The sequence below is a fragment of the Acanthaster planci genome, linkage group LG03 (assembly GCF_054643075.1).
Source record: "Acanthaster planci isolate LZ-2023a linkage group LG03, COTS_SCS, whole genome shotgun sequence".
Classification (NCBI taxonomy): Eukaryota; Metazoa; Echinodermata; class Asteroidea; order Valvatida; family Acanthasteridae; genus Acanthaster; species Acanthaster planci.
In genome coordinates, this window is record NC_141779.1 from 20,092,688 (window position 1) to 20,114,134 (window position 21,447).

At 41.7% G+C, this 21,447-nt stretch overlaps 1 protein-coding gene and 1 long non-coding RNA gene across 4 annotated transcripts; one reads left to right on the forward strand and one right to left on the reverse strand.

The window, feature by feature from the left end:
• Positions 1-845: 845 nt before the first annotated feature.
• On the reverse strand, positions 846-16,370 carry taf5 (TATA-box binding protein associated factor 5). 3 transcript variants are annotated; one of them, XM_087134186.1, is made up of 17 exons: positions 16,219-16,370; positions 14,855-14,961; positions 13,279-13,382; positions 12,384-12,462; positions 11,897-12,020; positions 11,372-11,490; positions 10,642-10,719; positions 10,432-10,532; positions 9,588-9,679; positions 8,707-8,826; positions 7,869-8,045; positions 7,308-7,496; positions 6,475-6,586; positions 5,255-5,368; positions 4,365-4,542; positions 3,905-3,998; positions 846-3,233 (listed from the first exon to the last, which is right to left on the reverse strand). In XM_087134186.1, exons 2-17 carry the CDS (start codon positions 14,913-14,915, stop codon positions 3,110-3,112), a joined length of 1,866 nt encoding a protein of 621 aa, XP_086990312.1. In that variant the 5' UTR covers positions 14,916-14,961; positions 16,219-16,370; the 3' UTR covers positions 846-3,109. The 3 variants fall into 3 exon arrangements, with proteins under 3 accessions (XP_086990312.1, XP_022111919.2, XP_086990313.1); XM_022256227.2 differs by having other exon boundaries at positions 13,279-13,357; positions 16,219-16,359; XM_087134187.1 differs by having other exon boundaries at positions 16,145-16,359.
• A 1,602-nt stretch (positions 16,371-17,972) lies between these two features.
• Positions 17,973-20,373, forward strand: LOC110991051 (uncharacterized). The gene is made up of 3 exons (XR_002600091.2): positions 17,973-18,134; positions 19,534-19,556; positions 19,835-20,373. It is a non-coding gene; the product is annotated as an uncharacterized LOC110991051 (long non-coding RNA).
• The last annotated feature ends 1,074 nt before the right edge of the window (positions 20,374-21,447 follow it).

Sequence of the window (21,447 nt, forward strand, 5' to 3'; positions counted from 1 at the left end):
ATTCAACATGTTTTTTTTAATACTACTATTTTTATATAAAGAGCATTTATTTCAGGTGGTTGTAAACGCTGGCGGTTCAATACACCGTAAGTTATTCTACTAAATCACCAAAATAATTCCCAGCAAGTAGATCGGATGTAGGCCAAAGGTCACCCAACACACCAGCAACGGGGAGCCGCGTAAAATAGATTTATCCCCTAGAATGTCTATATTTTTTAAAAATGTCCTTTTTGTCGATGTGGTACACTGGGGTTTTTGGGGGCAAAACCCGGGATTTCGAGTCATTTATGGTTTTTCCCATTTTTTCTCGTCAAAACTATTTCCGCGATTTTTTAGTCGATGTAGTACCCAGGAGTTTTGGGCAAAAACGGGGCAAAAAGGGGTGTGTGGTCCAGAACTCTCCAATCCCTACTACTACTGTGACCCATCCCAAAACGCCCCGAGGTGCTTACGTGGACGCCGTGTGCATAAGTCCATCCAAGCAAGGTTTGGGGCTTGGGCGCAAGATGCTACTGTTGGCTGAGGAATATGCTCACGAGACGTTGGGATGTGAGCAGATGTTTTTGATCTGCGCCCAATCATTAGTGGGTTTCTACGAACGCCTCTCGTACCAGGTGTACCCAGTATTGACACTTGAAACAGAGGGTGCAAATTTGCTGTCGCATGTTGACCAAGCAGCCACGTGGTACGGGAATCATCCAAGAAAAAACTGGGAGTGGGTCTATCTTGAGGGCCCGTGCATCTCCAAGGATGACTTGAGACAACAAACACCCAGCAAAGTGAAAATGGTAAAATATTTTACTACAGTAAAATGATAAGCCGAAGAAATCTGTCAGAACTACAACTTCACTGTTTTCATCTGTTAATTCTTTTCATGTTCTAATACGTATGGAGTTATTTTGACCTGGCACTAGGAGACCATCAATCAGTCAAACATGAGGTTGGCAGAGCCCATCACTTGGGTTCAGTTCAGTTTCTTCTAATCAAAACATATCAAAGATGGATGACCGTCAGAAAAGTTATCATATTCAAAGCAAAGAAACAACTGCACTTAGGAAATAAATATATTAACCCTAATAGTCCTCAATCCTTCACCCGTTGGAGGACTGAGGAATGTTAGGGTTAAATATATTACAGCCTTCATTGCCGGGGAAAATAACAACAGTGTAGGTTTTGTTTCAAGCATACAGGTTTAGGTTTTAGTTCACCCAAAGCCTTGCAGAAAGCCACATATTTCCCCTTTATTCACATCTGGAATTGAGCACTCAGTGCACTCTTGTATTGAGCGTGAACGAATCCGGTAAACCTTAACAACCTTTCTGAGCATTATGAAAGTCCTATTGTATCCCATCCTACATTCATAGTTGTTTGTAAGGACTGTCACGCAATATTTTGTAAGGTTCTACACATGTATTTACTTAGCACCAACCAGGTTGACTGTCATGTCCGCTGTTGCTACAGCAACCAATATCTACAAATTAAAATGATTAATGTGGACCGCTACCATTTTAGCAAATATATGTAGAAATTTATATTATTTACTTGGGGGATGTAATGCCATGCATTCTAAGAATCTTTAATGTGGTGGTCAGATTTTGTCAAGTCTAGCGTTCTCTCAGGTTTTCACAATCCCTAAATTAAAACTTAGGCGTACCCAATCACCGTAGGGTATCACCACCCCACGTATGAACGTGACCAGGTGACATTAGTATTCTCAATAGTAGACCCTCAGGTTCCATCTACTGTGACTGGTTACACAGCTACAACTCACCAATCAGACTCATGCACTCGATAGTTTCAACTTTAATCACACATCTGTCAATTAGAAATAAAAAGATTGGTCTTAGCTCTCATTTTGCCCTTAAAGGTGGTGCACAAGATTTCCATTCGTAGTACTTTTTCAAAGTGGGCTATTTTGTGTATCAGTCCAATGCCTCGCTTTCTTGGTGAGTTCACATGTGCTTCAAGATAAATTTATATCTAAATAAATCTAGCTTTGTGTTGAGGCCGGCAAGAAAATACATTCAAGTCTGTGTCACTTCCTCTAACCAGGATATACTGCCGATTCATCTCATGAACAACGACTCACCATGTAGTTAAACGACCGCAAGTCACCGAAGTTACGGGGTGACGACATGCATATCGTTCAGGTCACATGCATGTTGGTCAAAACTGTCCACACGCTGCCAGTGTACAGCACAGCCATTAACCACTTCATAAATCAACACATGATGACAACCCGAGCCCTTGCATTCTTGGCAAACAAGTTGTGATCAAAAAAAAAAAAAGAAGGAGGTTAAATGTATGGAAATTGTGAATTTTGTTGAAGAAAACAGGCTACCTGTTTTCTCCCAGGAATTGATAAATCAGAGTGTTTCTCTTGCAATTTCGGTGATGGAATGGGAAACATCTTGTAACATGTAAAAACGTTGAAATCGTTCATTACAAAGATGAACAAAGAAACTGACTGGAGCAGGATTTGAACATGCGACTTCCAGAATACCGTACCAGTGCTCTACCAACTGAGGTATTTAGCCTTACATTACGGTGGCCCTTCCCATTTGTCAACATCTTTAATCAGGGGCTCTGGTCAGAAGCCATATGGAACAACAAGCATCATACACATTGTAATTTCAACTTTAATTTCATACCTGTAACATGTCTAGCTCTTCGTTTTTCCCTCAAGAGAACAACTGAATGTGTCAACTATTTACTGACATGGTGCCTTTTCATATTTTTATAAGAACGCTTTACATGTAAGTTGTGTCACAGATCAGCAATAATTCAAACAGTTCCCATTTTCACGTGAAACTTCAATGGCTTGGGGGTTCAAATGACACAAAGCATTTTAGTTAACGTAAGCTGAGTAGGTTCCATTCACTGGAAAGTCAACAATGTCGGATAGCTCTCTCTGTTAAAAATCCTCCCGAATCCTTGAAAACTCCCACCGACACTACAGAGCACCAAGAGCACCATTCCAAGTAAGTGCATCTCCCTCATACAAGAAGGTTGCTGAAGCTTTGAACAGCTTTTCAAAGAGGAAATGGTCCAATTCCTGGTTGAGAGGCTGACAAGTGCCACAGAGCTGGTCACGTCCAAACAACTCTCTTCAATTGGACGCATTTGCGTAAGACCCTGCAGCCAGTAGCAAGTTCCGTCGGGTAAAATGGAGATAGTGTACAGGAGTGTCTTTGGTGGGATAAGAGCCCAACAAAAGCTTGCTCTTTGAAGATCTGTAACGAGATCAGAGAGCTTTTCTTCAGTTATGGAAATTGGAACATCTCCAACAACTAATGTAAAAAAGTTGTAAACATTTTAGTCTTGATCGCATTGTCATTCTTGAAAAGCATCAAAACCAAGAAAATTCCTGGAAAATGTGGACTGCAGTAATCCTTGTTTTGTACCAATACACAGAGTGTTCCTCATGTTCCAAACTGAGGAGATCATTCCAAGTAGACACCTGCTTGTGCAAAGACAAACATTCCTCTCAGCAATGTCAGGTTATCTCTGGAAGGATTCAGGTCTCAGTTTAGAAATTCCTAGTGCTTCTGGACGTCTTGTCAGACATGAATAGGCTGACATTATGCTGGAGATTGGATGAAGAAACTTAAGCTACAGCAGCAAAAGACAGATAAGCCAAAAACTTGGAACGACAACTTCAACCCTGAGCTTAGTCTAAGCTGCTACAAGAGAGCTGGAGAAACTCTGTTTCTCAAGAGCTTACATGCAGATCTAAAAATGACCGTCAAACTATTGATCATACACTAATAGCTTCCCTACCGATTATCATACATTATGTGATCAATAACTACCACAAAATCATGAACAGTTATTTTTGATGATGCAGGATTCGAGGAGCCATTTGGACAGCAGTTGAAGAAATTTCGTAATTTTTTTAACTTACTGTACAATGTTGGGTGTTGTAGTCATGTCCTCCGCTTCAACTTCTGAGAAGACCTTCTTCACATCCCACAGCTTGACACAGTTATCCATACCACCTTCATCATAGAAAATAACAACTGAAAATTACCAAATACTTACCAAATTAGAGTTAAACAGTGCACAGCAGAAAATGCTTACTCCATTGCAAGTTTCAATCAAAAACGTGCTTATCTAAATATAGATGTTATGACCCATCAACGGGTTATTCAAATGTAATCACATGCTCGTTACAATTTAAAAACTCAGACAGACACATGCTGTGTTTGATTTTCAGGTTACATCCAGCTTGATTACAGACTCCAAAATAGCCACCATCTTTTCAGTGTTGCAGAGAAAATTCAACTTGGCATTACATTCCTCCAATAAATTGAGTGAAACAGTGACCCTGGACTGGCGAGCCTATGACGGATGTATGCTGATACCTGATGCCAGGACACTGCCATCCCTGCAGAAGGCCAAAGCGTACACAGTGTCCGAGTGGTCAGTGAGTTCAGCCACCAGGTGTCCGTGCCGCAGCTCCCACATCAAGACCCTGCCATCAGCGCCGCCAGAGGCTAAGTAATGACCATTGGGAGAGAAGCATAGGACCTGAATGGGACCCTGCAAGGATGAGAAGTCGTGGACTTTTATTCACGAGAGCTAGGGGACTGGACCTCACATAAAAAGCTGGGAAAGGTGTTGAAATAGCAGTAGCGAAAGAAACAGTGGCAATCTGGCCTCTCTCTGGTGGAGTCAGGTGCCGATGAGGGGTCTCAAACCCCAACCCTCCCCCAACACCCAAAAATGTTTTTAAAAAAAGTAACCAACTGTAGTACTACTAAATAGATGTCATCCTGTAAGGGTCATTATTTGTACATGGCATTAGGAACAGAAGCTTAGCTACGTGTATAAATGTAAGTGTGTCAGTAACAATGACAGAATTTGCTACGCGTCTGCAGCGATGCCAACTTTCCAAAATGAGAAAGTATAATCCAATCGCACTTCCAGTGCCGGTTTCCCGACCGACCCTAATTGGTACAGTGTAAGTGTATTAGTAACGATGACACGTGCATTTGCTATGCGTCTGCCTATCAAAAACAGTCGGACATGGATCCGTCCCTGGGTATGTTTTCAACTCTAATGAGACTCCTGATGACCAACAGAGCAAACTGTTCGAAATCTGGAGTTGGAACGATTGTTTTTTCTCACACCCTCATGTCTCAAAAAAGAGATTAAGTTCCAAGGTGATACAGCAAACCTTCCCCTCTCGTGGTGAGAGGATGCAAAACCAGACCACAGGCAAGAAAAAGTGCAAGACTTGCTTTACTAATACCTTGTGACCTGTCATGATGCGCACGCATTTGCCATTCTGCAGATCCCACAGACGAATGGTTCTGTCACTCGAGCCTGTCGCCACATAGTTAGAGTTGGGGTGGAATCTTAAACACTGGAAAATGGGGAAAAACAGAAAGTTTGTTGGTCTCACTAGCCCCCAAAAAACAAGCAATGCCCTACATCCTACACGTTGCAACCCTTAATGTTACCATACTACTTCTGTTGTGCTTGGATGCACGCCACATTCAAGCATCCACTGCTCAGTTGGCTGTCATCCTTTAAACCCAAGGTTTTGCAGTGCACTGCCTGGCCTTAACCACATGCTGCCAGGCGGAATTTGAAGTTGCATGACGTAAAACTGGGACATTTTCAAGATTTTCCGTTCTCAAAATTCTTCAAAAAATCATAGTTTCATTTACCGGACGTTTACACCCACATGGATAACTGTCTGGTTACTACTCTAATCTGACAGACAACATCTATTGACGCCTGAGTATTTCAGCCAGGTCTGCCACCTTGTAAAAAAGGCCCAGATTGTGCGGTGAAATGTAATTTTCTTTTGTTCCTGAAATTGGTACAGTGCACTGCTGGCGTCTTTTCAATAGGGGCCAGATTAGCATGCAGCAGTATTGTATCACTCATCACTGGAGTGCTGGAGCGCTTTTGTCCCCAGTGGTAATCCACTTGTGCTGAATGCCAAAAAACAGTGCTATAATCTCTAAATAAGGACAGATTTTCTCTGCTATTGACAACTGAAAAAAATGTTGGCAATTCCCAGCAGCTCAGTCTTTTGTTCCGAGTACAGTCTTTTGTCACAAGGCCCGCTCTTTTGTCTAGTTTCGGGCTTCCTCGTTTCATGTATAAAGCTTATATGCCTGAAACCAGGCTCCCCAGCAGCATATGCTTAAGAACCCGTACTGCAGGAATAAACCACAGCAACAGCAGCACATGAAACAGTTCAATGTCTTCCCGCATCCCAGCGATGGACCCAAGGGGGACCAACGAGGGCCATGCTCCCCCCATAAAGGAGCAAATGGTTTTCTGCTCAGGAATAACGACAAAAAAGCAAATTTGAATTTTCCTCCTTCCAAAAGTATGGAAAATAGCAACACCCCTTGGACAGGTCGTTAAAGATTACAAAAATGAAGTTCCAAATTTGTTGCCCCTACTTCCCCCGCCCCAGAAGCAGCAAATAAACTGGAAAGCAATTATACTCACGTCTACATCCGAGTAATGTCCTGCAAACACTCTGATTGGCTGATAGTTTTCAGTTGTCCAAAGCCTTGCTGTCCTGTCGTTGCCCCCCGAGACAAAGTAATGGCCATAGGGACTGCAAAGAAAAACAGCCGTGTATATAACTTGCATGCCAATCGCTTTCACTAATTTTCATACATGAGCAAGTCACTGAATATCATCCAACAATGGCTCAAAGGTGAGAGTCCGCCTGGAATCAGGCAAAATCTAACACACGACACAAACTCTGCAGCACATTTTTTGCATTTTTCCCCTCCCCTAACATTTTTGCAATATCATCGCAGAATAATTTTTTTCTTCCCAGACTGGTCGACCCAAAATGTACACTTTTCTCAGAGGTGTTCAAAGCATGCAGGCCAAATAACCATGACAAGAAAGCTCAATGTCAGATTGAATCAAAGTTTTACAAATGTACTTAGATTCAATGTCCCTACATGCATTTCAATTGCTCAAAATCGGACAGCTGAGATCTGTGATTCTTCAAAATCGCTGAGATAAGACTATGTGATCTGACCAATCAGTGATCTCATCGGGATCACAGAATGACTGCCACAATGTAGTCAAGCCATTGATTCCTTCTACGGGATGCTACTGTTGTTGTGGAAAGTCAGTGGCATACTGATTTGTATACTAAGTAGATTTGGGGATTGTGTGTAAAATTTCACGCCGCATATCATCTTTAGTCAACACTCCCTGTTATCACTCATCTGTGTAAATAGGCCAAGGCAGTTGGTACCTATGCTTGAACACGTGTTATGGCTACCATCCCTATCCCAACCGACCCTGCTGGTACTCACGCAAACTGTACGTCCCACACCGGGTAGTTGTGGCCCTTGTAGCAAACCAGATTGGAGAAGGTGAACATGCTCCACAGCCGGACTGTGCCATCCTCCGACCCAGACAGGACGTAGCCCCTGTCTGGACTGATGCTGACAGCATACACGGAGCCACTGTGGCCAAGTAATGTCCGGCACTCTGACGCTGTCCTGCACAGTACGGCAACATAGCTCATGATGACATCATCAGGGATTTCATTTGCTGAAGACTATCATCACTGACCCTTCCTCATAAGGTCCACAAGTTACACGAAGCACTCCTATGATCACTTTTTACAAACAGTCAGCTCAGTTGCTGCTGTCCGGCACAAAAGGCATAAGCACCTTCCTTATGGTCAATTACAGTATCCCAAAACTACACCTGTAAACAGTTTTAAAATTACAAGTTCAGAGACACACACTGAATATTTGGCATCTAACATCTTCTGACCTGTACAGTAAATGGAAAAAGCAATGACTCACTTTAGATTTGGCTGTTGTCCCACGGGGTACAAAAAATAAAGAAATGGTTCTTTTTGTTACCTATCATCCATGATTCTCTCCATGACATCATCTGCCTCCTTGTCGATGAGTGCCAGTTCACTCCCCAGCTTCATGTTGCGTAGCTTACGCTGCGTCAGGGCCCAGACGCGGATGCAGGAATCGGCAAAGCCAGCCACCATCAGGCTGGAGTCGTCGCTGATGTCCACCGATATCAACCTGCAACCAGGAACATGTGGTAAACGTGACATTTCAAATATGTTCATGACAGGGGCTCTAGCCGGTCTTTGAAATATTGGTTGTAACAATATGCTTTAAGTTTTGAAACAGGGAGTCCCAGTTGCTTTATAAGCTTTATGCTTTTTAGTATCAAGTGGGTGTCCAACAGAGTTCTGAGTGTTCAAAAGACACCAACACATCCTTCTGGTTAAAACCTTGGTCTATGTGATAGGGTCTGGGTGCATGAGTGACTCCCAACATTGATAAAGATTAAGGCCCATGTGATTGAAATGGAAAAAATTGAGCATTTGGAAACAGGGTGATTACATATGTGACATCTGACATTGCTAAAAATCGCCAAGCATTTTGCTAGCTCTGATACAGAACTGGGGAGACAGGGGGTCAATGGAGGTCATGCCCCCTCCCGCCAAAAAGGAGCAAAAACAATTCTTCAAAAACAAGAGACAGGTGATTTTAGGGTCCATTTCCTTTACCAAAACATAGCCTGATATTTTCCAATATTTTGGGCCCCCATTACTGAATAAACACAGTCTTGGACCCCTCAAAAATTAAGTTCTGGTTCCAACCTTGTACGGACCCAACTAAAAAGATGTGCAAAGCGCACAATCCTGCTTGGAAAATTTACCCCTTGAACACTTACCCCTCGAATGCATTCAGGAATGTGTAGAAACAGATGGACGGCAGACAGTCTGGCCCCAGCCTGATCCTCTTGGACAACTCCCTCAAAGCTATGGCTTTGTCAATTTTATCGGAGTCTTTCCTAAAAATGTAACAAAGACCAGACAAGCCTCACCATTTATTGGCATTCCTCTAAGTAAATTTCCATATTTAGATGTCTTTAACCTGGGATTCAAATGAGTAATAAAAACTGACTGTCCTTAAATCATTGACACAGGTTCACATATTCCAAAGCAAGAGGCAACAGGTGGAAATTTACAATCCATGGTCCACCAAGAGGTTGTCATGGATAGTTCTTTTTTTGGCATTGTGGGAAATGGTCGGCAAATTCTATTCGACAGCTGCAATAATTTCCCTGAGTTGACTAAGAGCTGAAATGCAAATCCTGCAAGGCGGCCATGCTTTTTTGAACTGCAAACTTGAGATATGGCCTCTCCATGCCAACCTCTTGGTGGCACAATGTACGTGAATCGCAACTACAGCGTAAATCAACTTTCAGAATTAGAAGCTATTACTACGGTGGCGTGTTGCGTGTGGAGAGGTGGTACGCGTGTGCGTTACATGCCTCTTTGACTAATAGGGCGTCATGATTTGCCACAGGAACGCGTGTGCGTCAAGCGAAAGAATGTGTTTGTGAGTGCGGTGCCAACGCACTTATGGTGTCTGATGGGATTAGTCTACTGCCTCCCACTTTGCCTATTTTGTTTGATGAATCTGACAGTAGTAATGAGAACATCGACAAGCAATTTATCTCTTCTGTATATAGACAGGGGTTAAACTTACACAGAGGAATTATCACAATGAGGTGCACATATTTTGGTGCATGATACAACTTCAACTTACATCTCCAGAAGTGGGATTCTGTTTGCTGGAGGGGCATTGGGATCAGGTTTATTTTTCTTGCCAGCTGATGCATCTTTCTTGGGCCGTTTTCTCTGTTCAATATATAAAAAAGGCACCACGTAACTATTTTCCCCTCAGATTGGAGTACATCACGTGAAGTTGTGCTTTTCGCACTCCAAAGCCTCCAATCACGTTTTTGTGACACAGCAATGTCGAAAACACCAGGTCAAAATGTACACTGTAGTTAGGATTACATAAAAGCTACAGTATCATTGACTTTCATGCCTCTTTCTTTTCTGCAATTGGACTGCACAGAGACGTTCTCCTTCAAGTGCCACCTGCTACTTCCATGAACTGTTTTTTTTTACCTAAGATTTGGGGGTTTTGTTAGGCCCTGTTGGGGAACCATTTGCACATAGACAAACATGAGACGATGGTGGCTTCTACTGTAATAAGGAATGCCCAGCAGGTGGACAAGTTATTCGGCACACTCTCTTTCTTTTGCTTGATTCTTATGATAAACTTTCAGGTCACAAATCAGAATTTTACTCAGCTTAGACTTTACATCGTCCTTGTAAGAACAAACAAAAACTACTACAGGAACCTATCTACCACTGGGGGGTTCCTTTGAACACCCCAGACTCCCCCCCTCCCAGTGTCAGGGTCTGTTCTTGAACTGCACTTGGAATCTGAGGCCATGTCCAAAACGGGCTTCCAGAGCTATGGCTAGGTCTATTGTCTGCGCGTCTCCACGCATTTCCAATGGAGCGAGGACCTAGACCTAGCTCTAGACAACAGATTTTGGATGCAGCCTGAGAGTAGGTAGGTGCCAGTGTCCTCGTACCTTGGGCTTGTCTCCTTCCTCTCCTCCTTCATCTTCCTCTTCCATTGGAAGGGTTATCTCCGGTTCCTTCAGTAAGCCGTAATACACCCTCCCCTTATTGGCTGACAAGAGAACATGTGACCTCATAATATAAGACAAGTTGACCACTTTGCACCAGAGGGTTCGCAAAGGCCACAGGGTGGTTTGTCTCTGCACTAGGATTATTCTTACCGTCTCTCCTTGCCTGGCCCACCATGCCCCCTGCTGTTGCTTCAATCTGCTGCTTACTTCGTGGTACTCCGTCAAAAACTGGTTGAGAAAATATAGGCCGAAAATATTCAGACATTCAACCTAGCCGTCCATGATCTTCAACACACACACACACCAGGTTTTGGAGGATTTTATGGGACTGGGATGTTGGCAGCCATCACTGTCACTTGACACGGGACGTATGCCAAGAAGGAAGATTGCAAAATTAGTTTCCTGCACAATGGGGGATTTTCCAAGACGGTGGGAGGTTCCTTACTATAATACATGGGGGTTAGCTTTAACACCTGCCATACTGTATTGTGCTTCATATTTTTGTCACACTGTAACAATCCGCTCCGAGTGGAACAAAAGGGGGCATGTTCTTTTTGGTACTCACCGCATAGGCGCGCCATGAGGTGCGCAAGAATGTGCATATGTGACGCGGAGCATGCTGAGTACGCATTACTAATTTATTGCAGCATGTATGATCTTTGCATACACGCAGAATGCATGCAAGAACCCACCTGTAACCACCTGTCTTTCTTTCGCCGATTGATGGCGCACTTCAGCTCGGGGCGGATTAGCAAACAGAAACAGCATTACACATACTTTTCTGTTATTCTCCTACAAAACCGCACTCTACAGTTCCTGATGGAGTCCATGTGTGTATTACAGATGGCCATCATGCAGCTGGGGCCAGATTGACACTTACCATCAATGAAGAGATGTTCCTCTACAATAGTTAGCACCATGGTGTTTTGCCGGTCATGCAACTGTCTCTTCAACGACTGGTAGGAATTACGGCACATCCGAATCACGTACTTGCTTGTCCTATGGAAAGTTTTGGAATCACTCTATTGGACTTAAGTCTGATTTCTCAATCTTCATTCTTTTAAATCACTGCTTTGTGATTGGAAGTCTTGCTGAGGTAAGTTGAGGAAATTCAAGGTTAAAAAGGGTTGATTTGAGCGTTAATTCTACCCAGTAATTTCTTGCCTTCTTTCACTGATATGCACAAACCCCAATTCACTTTGAAGTTTAATTATTAATTGCAACAATGTATCATTTACAATGATATCATGTATTATGTAACCCTAAACACTGCCTGGTAACCACTAATTTAGCAACTGGCATATTATGACAATGAAAATTCTGCTCTTGATCATGAATATGCATGAGGTATGGTAATACCAAGTATCAACCTTGCTTCCCTCTCTTCACCAGTTCCAACTGTTACCTGTAATTCATAATCAGCTCATTGTGGACCATATGATCCTTTTTGGTGACGGTGGCGAGTCGAATTAGGTCGTCTTGGTGATGTTCCTCCTGATCCTCACTGAATGATGCAAAGAAAGTCTTGGCTGCATCAAGAAATAACGCATCTTGAGTTACAGTGAACCAACCATGCATGTGACCAAAAAAAGTCAAGATATAACTGTAGTACTCAAACGCATGATTAGAATACTCTCTTTTGTCTTTTCATTTTCAGGTGGGGGGGGGAGGAAGACAATGAATCCATTTAATTCACCATTTCATCACAAAGCTAGGTATGAGCAAGACGGAGAAGTAAAAGGTCAATATAATCCTGCTGTGTATTTGACATGGGATACAATGTTCAGAATGAACCTCTCGCTTTTATTTTCCTGTATTTTATCAAACATTTTTTCTTCAAGTAATGCATGCAGACCTGGTTGTATGAAGTATCGACATGGTGTATACCTTACCTTGGTTCTCATGACCATTGTAGACCAGTTCTAAGTACATATGGACAAAGACAGGATACAGCACTTGTGCCAACTCACTCTGCAAAAGAATGCAACAAGTAAAACTCAAAGGTTTGACATTTTTATTCAAAGAACAACAAAGTTAATGTGTCAGTTTTCAATTTAAGACTCAAGATTATTACTTTATTATGCACCTTAGAGGGTAGCTAAACTTTTTTTTTTTGAATGAAAACCTCCAAAACACACTTTTGTGTCTCAAAAAACCTTATTTTCAACTTTTGTTCCGCTATTTCAAAGGGTGTTTTACTGCCTTTTAGGTTTTATATGCTAATGAGACCTTCATATTCGTGAACAAAACCGTGATGTCATCTCTGGAAAAAACCTCAAGGTTACATTGGTTTATACACAAAAAAGTCCTTGAATTTTGTAGATTTTCCAGGACTCAGTTTTCTCCTCTTTGCTGATTCATTGTGTTTATGTGCACAGCAATAAGGAAGCATCAACCCTCTCTCAGAAATGTTTTCAGTTTAATAGTAAACCCTGGGTTTACAATTTGAACAGAAACACCTACATGTATGCACTGAACCTAGATGACTTCACAGCAATGCATCCTTTGCAATCAGGCACATATTTTGGATTGTTGAGAACTGAGGAAGAAGACGGTCAAGCATGGTGGACATAGTCTTTGTATTTCAAGAAAAAACAAGTCCTCCACTATTACAGTGCAAAGTCCTAGCTCTATGAACATAGGACCTCGAAGCTACGGTACTGAGGAATTGGCAGACCACCAACTTAGGGTTGGTGGCTAAGTTGGTAGAGCAACGAAACGGCGTTCTGGAGGTTGCTGGTTCATGTCTTACACAAGCAAATTTCTCTATTGCTATCACATCCATACCTTGCTTGAATCCAGGGAACTTTCAATAATGTTTTGTAACCCTCGGTAGAACTCTTCATACATACATGGGTCTCCATCACTGGAGAGCAAAAAATAAAACGAACCTATTCATGAGCTAATGCTGTGAATGTGCACATTCAGAGGAATAAATCAATTCTAGAACCAACTTTTGTATGCCTGTATGTATTTGTTACTTTCCACCTGACCCTCACTTTGCACGTGGACATGTTGAAATGTTGAAGTGTTCAAACCCATACACCTAAAAGTAGAAACCCAAACCTGTGTAGTTTGGATAAGGGTAGTTCCAGAATTCGGGGTCCATTTTTTTCATGTCCCTGTCACATCTGACATTTGACTTTGTAATTTCCAAGAGTGACGAATTAATGCAAATTACCTGCCAAACAAATAGCAATAGTTTGAAATCAATTCCAGTGACATTTCCATGTCAAATAGCAAAGGTCAGACGTAACAGGGACACAAAAATGTCACACTTTTGGACGGCTAATTTCTGGAATTACCCATAATCAAGTTGCAATGTCAGGTTGTTTTACGAGTTGGACCTATTTCAGAAGTTCCAGTAAAGCAGAAAGCAGAGTAAACCCTCAACATGGAGTACACACACATCACTCATTTCAACTGGATGAATCACTTGGATCATTCCACAAAAGTTCAGGAATATCGTCCTCACCACTGAGTTCTATATATAGCACAAAATAGGTCATGAACATTGCACACTTTCTTTTTCTTGTACTCTTTATTGGGCACACCAAGTTTGATACCCTCAAATGCCGGGTTTGCCCATATACTCAGTGAGTTCTAGATATCATTGAATACTATACCCCGTGTGCTATCATGCTCTTTATGTGGCATGCAGTATCTATCAATGTCACTCAGGCACTCGTATGCATATGATAAGACGTATTATCATCATACTACAACCAAGGTGAAAATAATGCATGTGGATGTACACAACATATTGCATGTGATTTCAAATGGCAACGGTTTCTACTTTCACTGCTGTTACATGGGTCATTCCATGACATTGGGGCACATTTTGTGACGGTGTCCATTGTTACGTGGGTTCTATAAAAATGAAAAGCTACATGTACTTCCCTGCATTTGGATTCCAAATTATACATCTTGAAAGGCTGAATACAGAGGTGTATGTTATTTTTACGGGGTAAATACATGTAACCTGCTCTACAGGTCATGACAGGTGGTAAAAAGTTACCAATGTAATAAGGACACCGTCACAAATTGTGCCCCATTGTCATGGAATGACCCACATGACAGAAACACCTGGTCGCAAGATACACTATCCCATATCATATCCAGTTTAATGTTTCTTCTTAGACACAGATGACAGGACAAGACTGACTTGAGCCTATACATGTACATTTGAAGGACAAGTCACACTTGGCATGAATCTGATCATGCAAACAAGAACTTGAATTTCTTACTGACACTGTGAATTTACAAAAAATGGAAATATCTGTATTTGGCAATAATTTTGCTGCAATTTTTTAACGACGTTTTGCCTTCCATTCGCATTGAGTTGCTGGCCTTATATTCTTACCTGTTATAAGCTGACAAGACTGATGTAACTTCTTGATCTGTACTGGTGCCAACACTTTCATCAGTTTCTTCAACGTTAGCCTCTTTCTTCAGCAAGTCTTCAGTTTCCTTATGCATTTTTAACCCAAATAAAGTAAACATGAATATTCTTTTTCTTATCTTATGAGCACATTTACATGTAGCAGTGAACAGCACAGGTAGCCAAACATTGTGATTTGCACAATTTTCATGATATTTAAAGGCCACATAAAACTGACTGTACATGTAGGTAAACTTGCCCCTTGCCGGCCCGTTCCTTTGCCAACTCCACCCCTTACCAGCTCACCCCCTGACCACTCCCTTCCTGGCCAATTCACCCCCGCCACTCCACACTTATCCCTTGCAACACTACTGTAAGTGTAAACATGTCTGTCTGTCACAAGCCTTTGTCTAAATTGTATTGCTTTCTGACATTGTGGGAAGGAAAAAGGTTCATTGTTTGGTCCTTTATCCTTCCCACAATGCCTTTCTACCATTGTGCAAATTCCATGCAGTATTTGCGATATGGCTTAGATCTAGTACTAGAAGTAGTAGTCTTTTATCATTTTCGCAGTGGCTGTTGTTACAGCAGCCGTAACGCATCTCCCATTTTCTATTGTGACGGCACTGTAACTGCGCAAGCGCGCCAACTTAAGCGCAGATTCCGGACTTTATTTCTCTTAAAAAAAATCCTCCAAAGCCTCCGATGAGAAAAGATTCATGCTTAGGCCTATACAATTAGAAAAAACAATTATGGTATAAAACATGAAATTTAGGGAAAAAAAAAACCGGTCCAAGCACGGATTTGAACTCACACACCAGTGGTTCCAAACCTTCCGCCTTGACCACTCAGCCACAAGCATTCAATAGTCTAGATTTTTAAAAATATATACATTGTAAACCGTCGTGATGATCAGCTACATCATCGCACTTGCGCAGTCTAGTGCCGTAATGATAGAAAATGAGAAATGCATTACGAATGCCATAACGATAGCCACTTCGTATCATTTTTTTATGTGCAAATCTTTCCATTGCCAGTACAGCAGTAGCCCCTGGCACTGGCAGCGGGTACTCGGCAGTGGTACCTTGGATTTACCGCACAATACCCTGCCATTCCAAACCATCACAGTTCGGTTAGGCTAAGTGGGAACGAAGTGAAAATCCCAACGAGAGAGCATTGTTGAGAGTTGACCTCGTTTACGCACAGGCATGGTCAGTGATCTGGTGATGGTAGGCCGTAGCCGGCGCGGCCTACCATCATAACCATGCCTACCTGATTAGTTAATCATTGACTCATTGTACCGGTATATCATAGATCAGTACATCAAAAAAGTATCACCATTTCACCTTTAGATTATTTTTTCGCAAAAACTGCAAAACTGCAGCCAATGTTTGTTTATCTAGTGATTTTTCATCACTTTTGGAGGCACTCGGCTGGTTCGGGTTAGCCGCTGTGGATTCCGCCATCTTGATTGCACTCATCCTATGTCGTCATCGTAACAATCTGATACTTGATTAAGCTTTTTTTTCATTTCAGTATTTTTAGTATGCTTAATGAAAATATTATAATTCTTATCGAACTATTTTTTTATTGCAGATTTGTATGTGTTAAACAAATATATATAAAGGTTTATTTAAATAAAAAACAAATTCAATAAAATGCCTGAAAAAGTTTTCTATTGACCGCCGTAGCTAACAAATTTATACTTAAATTTTAAAAGTTACTACATGGCAAATTATCGTATTCTTAAACTATGCGCACGGGCGCTCGCTTCGTCTGATATATTTTACATTTGTACGTGTTTTTACACATGTATTGCAACTTTCGTCTAGTTCTACATTAAAACTGGTCTAGCGTCGTTGGTGGTGCTTCATTTTACATTTATATCTATGGCAACTCCTGTTTTTTATTTATTGGGTTAACGTTAGATCTATATCATGTTTTGTTTTGTCCCATTTTATATTCATTTTGCTCTATTCATATTTGTTTTATTCCACATTTACATTTGTTTCGTCTATTTTTCATTTTTTGTTCTATATCTTCCTTCCGTTTTATTTTGTAAATTTTTCTTTTGTCTGATATATATCTTTTCCACCTGTACAATAAGGTCTTAATTAAAAGGCGCCTTACATGCAACTGTTCGACATAAAAAATCTGACTTGCCTGAACCCCCCCCCCAAAAAAAATTCCTGCAACTCCGCCCCTGCAAGTAATGTTTCATGTTCCTGTAGTGAAAAGACTAATACTCCATGAGGTGACGAATGGAATGGTCCTCCTAACTGATTTGATTTGGTTTATCATCTGTAACAGGAAATTTGCTACAGCAGAACAGTTATGGAATCAAACTAAATTTATAACTTAATAAATCGTGTAAAGAAGTATCACATTATGAGAAATTAAAATAACGTGCAATTTCCAGTCCTGCAGACCCCGTATAAAAATGTGAAAAACCTCAGAATGATCACGGTCTATACGTTGAAAACCGTGCAAGTGTAACGTTAACCACCACCTTATTTAAGATAAACTTAAGATGTCTCTTGGTGGCCAATGATGAGCAAAGTATTGAAGGACTGAACTCTTTTGCCTGGACTGAGGAACATCAAGGCAATACCAGATCGATGAACGTTAGTACACTGATTTCAGCTAACGCCCCGGGTCGCTATTTATCCAATCTAGATATTTCAAGTCTAATAATCCATTTGGCTGTGTCCTTTCTGTAGCCGCTCCAGTTTTCTGCTGCTGGCTCAAATCTCCAAAGTTAAACTGAAATTAGAACAAGACAAATATCCATTGGTATCAGGTGTCCGTTGGGGCAAGCGCCATGCCCTCGCAAAGTGGAGGATATTCGGACTAGGTAGGGTCAACTGAACCATGACTTCCATTTTGTGGTCACTTTCAAATGTGTAACAAGATCCAAGACGGGTATTTATCGACATTTCTCAGTTGGGCATACAATCTATAGTCACGCAGAACACTAAACTCCAAATAAGTTTTTAATCCTCGTGTGGACATTAGATTTTGGTGGTTTTGCCATTTGGGAAGTCGTATTTTGAACTTCTTGGCTGGCCGTACTTATATTTTGCTTTTTGTACGCATGCGCACTCCTGCAACAATTCGGCCTTTACAATAGTAGGTTCGGGGAGACCTACATGGCTTGCTGATCCATATCTTCAAAAATCCTCTTTTTTAAGAGGCATCCACCAATAAAAACTTATTGTGTACACCATCAAAGTTTTAAAGACGTAGTGCGATGAGGGATAAGGTGAGACCATCACTAATGCAGGTCTTTTATCTGGTTTATACCATATAATTAGTCTGTGGCGTTTTACAGTTTCTCTCAATCTCGTCACGTATTGGCACTGCAGGCTGGGCCTACTGACGTGCAGACATGACAAAAACGTTCATGAAAGTAGAAACAAGAAACTTTATCACAGGGCAAGGGCACATGACTGCCATACAGTACTAGTGTAATTTGAATACCAGACCTTGGGTATAACTATAGAATACAGGGCCACTCGGTTTGGACTAGGCCTTTCCCAGAACTGTGGGATCTGACGTCTGGCCCGCTCGCATTGCCCCTTTTCCTTTCCGCAGTAGGCTACCTTTCTACCATTGTGCAAAATCATTCATGCAGTATTAGCAATGAGGCTTATTCACGATGGTTATGATAGTGCATGCAGTGTTTAAGTCTGGTTGTTAGTTGCCAAATTGTTCTCAATCACATTGCTTAATTCAACATTTTGTGTCATGGTATGTTGGTAGGCCTACCCCGAGAACTGTGGGCATGGTGGGGTCCGACGTCCGTCCCACTCCCACAAATCCCACAGAAAATTAGCCTTTTTTGCCGTAGGCTCTACATGATGTTTAACAGGGTACGAACAGGGCATTTTATTCTAGTTGTGTTTCATAGAAATGCTGCTCCATTTCCCCCAATTACATGAATTAAGAGTTCAATGTAAGATACCTTCATACCGAGTACTAAGAAAAAACTGGCCAAAACCATGCCGTTACCCAAAAAAGGTGCAAATATTTCCCGATCAGTGTCTGAGAGTCATGTGGTTCACATGTGTATTTGCGAAGACGAGCCGCAACCGAAATGGTTGACTACAGCTGCAACCGATACACTGGACATGAAAATTGGCTGCAGCCGCTTTCCCTACGTGTGTGTGTGTTCAATTCTTAGCCACGACTGGACTGAATGGTTGAAATGGCTGTTGGCTGCAGCGCATAGGGGGTAGCACTGACAAGTCACAGGGCTCCTCATCATTTATGTCCGAATTGCGAGAACGACAGGCAACAGCCGTTGGGTACCAGTGCACGTGAGCGCGCTGTCGCACCATGAACACTTTCAGTTTTCAGGCAGTTATTTTTGTCCGCATCCAAGTATGTGCGGCCTGAAAATAACAGAATATGTTGTTTTTATGAAATTGGAGGGAAAAAGTCACAAGCTGAACAACATGAACAAGCGTTTTGGCATTTCTGTTAACACTACTTCTCAAACTGAAAGGTACTCTGTATTGAAAGTCTTTCATGCATGCAGTTACTTGATCAACTGCTGGTACCAATAATCTGTTAAAATGAAATTGAAAAAGGGTGTTGACAACGAAGTTCTTGTATTTTGTAATTTTTTCTTTTGTCTTTGTTTCATGTTACCTATTCAGTGGAAGAAGAAACGCATGCGAAGGTGAGTAAGGTGTCTCTTACTAGACTGAATGTTGGACCCTAGCATTTCTCTGCTTGATTTTGGGACTGTGAAGGGATACTGTCAAATGTGAACGATTACAAGGATTGATTTAAATGAACATTTGAATAAATCCCCTTGAGGTGATGATTTCAATTGGTTAAATTATGCCCTGTAGAGAAGATAGAAGACAAAATAGAATCGTTTGGATATGTACATTGTAAATTGTAGGAAAGCAAAATGTATGAACTTAAATGATGCTTTACTTGGTTCCTTTCTAGACTGAAGCGCAAGAGGAGAAAGATGCGTGCCAGGTCCAAGTAGACAGCTGCGACCGGTATCTCTAGCTTCTGACTCGCAAAATTCTCAGCCACCATCCATCAATGGCACACCACACATACCCTCTACCCATTCTTGGACAGTGGTGCATTTCAGGACGCCCACATAATTGGAATCAGAGAACCTTCCACCGAGTGCCCGAAGAGAGGTTTGATGGCACTTCAATCCCCATGGAACAGCTTTTCGGCCCTTTCTCTGTGTGGACATTGGACTTGTCTCGCACACGCACACTTTGGAATCGGATAGGGCACGGAAGTACACATGCATTGCACAAGAGCGACTGGTTCAGGATCTCCAGCATGGTTTTTGGAAGCAAGAGCGACAGATGCAGTCATCAGGGAAACGCTGTGGAATTGACTCTGTGGCAACATTCCAGCAATAGTGATGGATGTGTCTGATTGATTTGCACTCAGATAAAAAAAATCATGAATGGTCTTGTGGATTTTGTAATAAAGGCAGTATCAACATGTCATTCATAAAACATCGGCCCCTTGCGTCTCTTCTTTAACTTAGCCACATTGCTAGGATACAACAACAGCGAGCAAAATCCTCCAACTGCCTCCGTGTAAAAGTTAGATACAACCTCAGCCCTCCAAATTCTCCTTTCTTTAACGTGCTTTATGCTCTATGGGGAGCTTCTTCAGCATCAATCCCTTCAAATCCTTGGGTAATTCATACCATAATGTTTAGGCAGTGCAAATGATGTCCTTGGGCTGTGTGAATGATTTCAAGTGTTGTCTTCAGGCAAACTTGAATTCTCAATTCTGATTGGTCAAACCAGTGGTGATAAGTGTTCAGAAAATGTAAAAGGGCTGAACAGCACTGTGATCAGAATGACAAAAATACACATGTACATACAGTCAGTACTCTTAATTTATCTATTTGCTGAGCTTTTGGTAACTATCTTCGTCAGGGCAAGCAGATTCAGATCTGAATGAATGCAGAAAAATCCAAGTTCATTCCACCTGGATGCAGCGTTCCATATTCAAAGGTGACACACTGCCAGTGCGGAAAGTGTCATTCGATGCACAGTGTAAGGAACTGGAGCAGCGCATCATCTTTGAACTTGGAACGCTGCATCTAGGTGGAATGAGCATGGATTTTTCTGCGTTCATTCAGAACTAAATCTGCTTGCCCTGACCAAGGTACATGTAGTTACCGGAAACTAGGCAATCGGATAAATTAAGAGCACTGATGGTACATATTTTTTATATGTAACTGAGTTGCATGGTCCATGTTGAACCCCGCTGTTTTATTTCAATGCATCATTTTTACACTAAAAGCAGACACACATCTGCATGACTGTAAATTCAAAAGTGGCACGTTTCCCCGCGCTGATCATCACATGCATTAAATGCACATACACTGATTACTCATCAAATTTGCTTGAGATAAATTCTGTGTCCTCTACACCAAGAATCAGAAATCCGCGGGACGTGTATGTGTTAACTGTGCTCATGCTAGCTGATATAATCTGGACCCACGTTCATGCTTGTCTGTACGATGTCCATCAAAAGCAGCCACATGATTTTACTACATTGGCATCACTTGAAGA

Bases quoted from the DNA above. Each gene is read 5' to 3' on its own strand.
- taf5 (XM_022256227.2), bottom strand. From the start codon at position 16,353: ATGAGTGCAATCAAGATGGCGGAATCCACAGCGGCTAACCCGAACCAG. The intron at 7,497-7,868 runs GTAACAAAAAGA...CGTACTGTGCAG, and splicing joins GAGAGAATCATGGATGATAG to GACAGCGTCAGAGTGCCGGA. The intron at 3,234-3,904 runs GTAAGTTAAAAA...ATCTCGTTACAG, and splicing joins ACAACACCCAACATTGTACA to ATCTTCAAAGAGCAAGCTTT.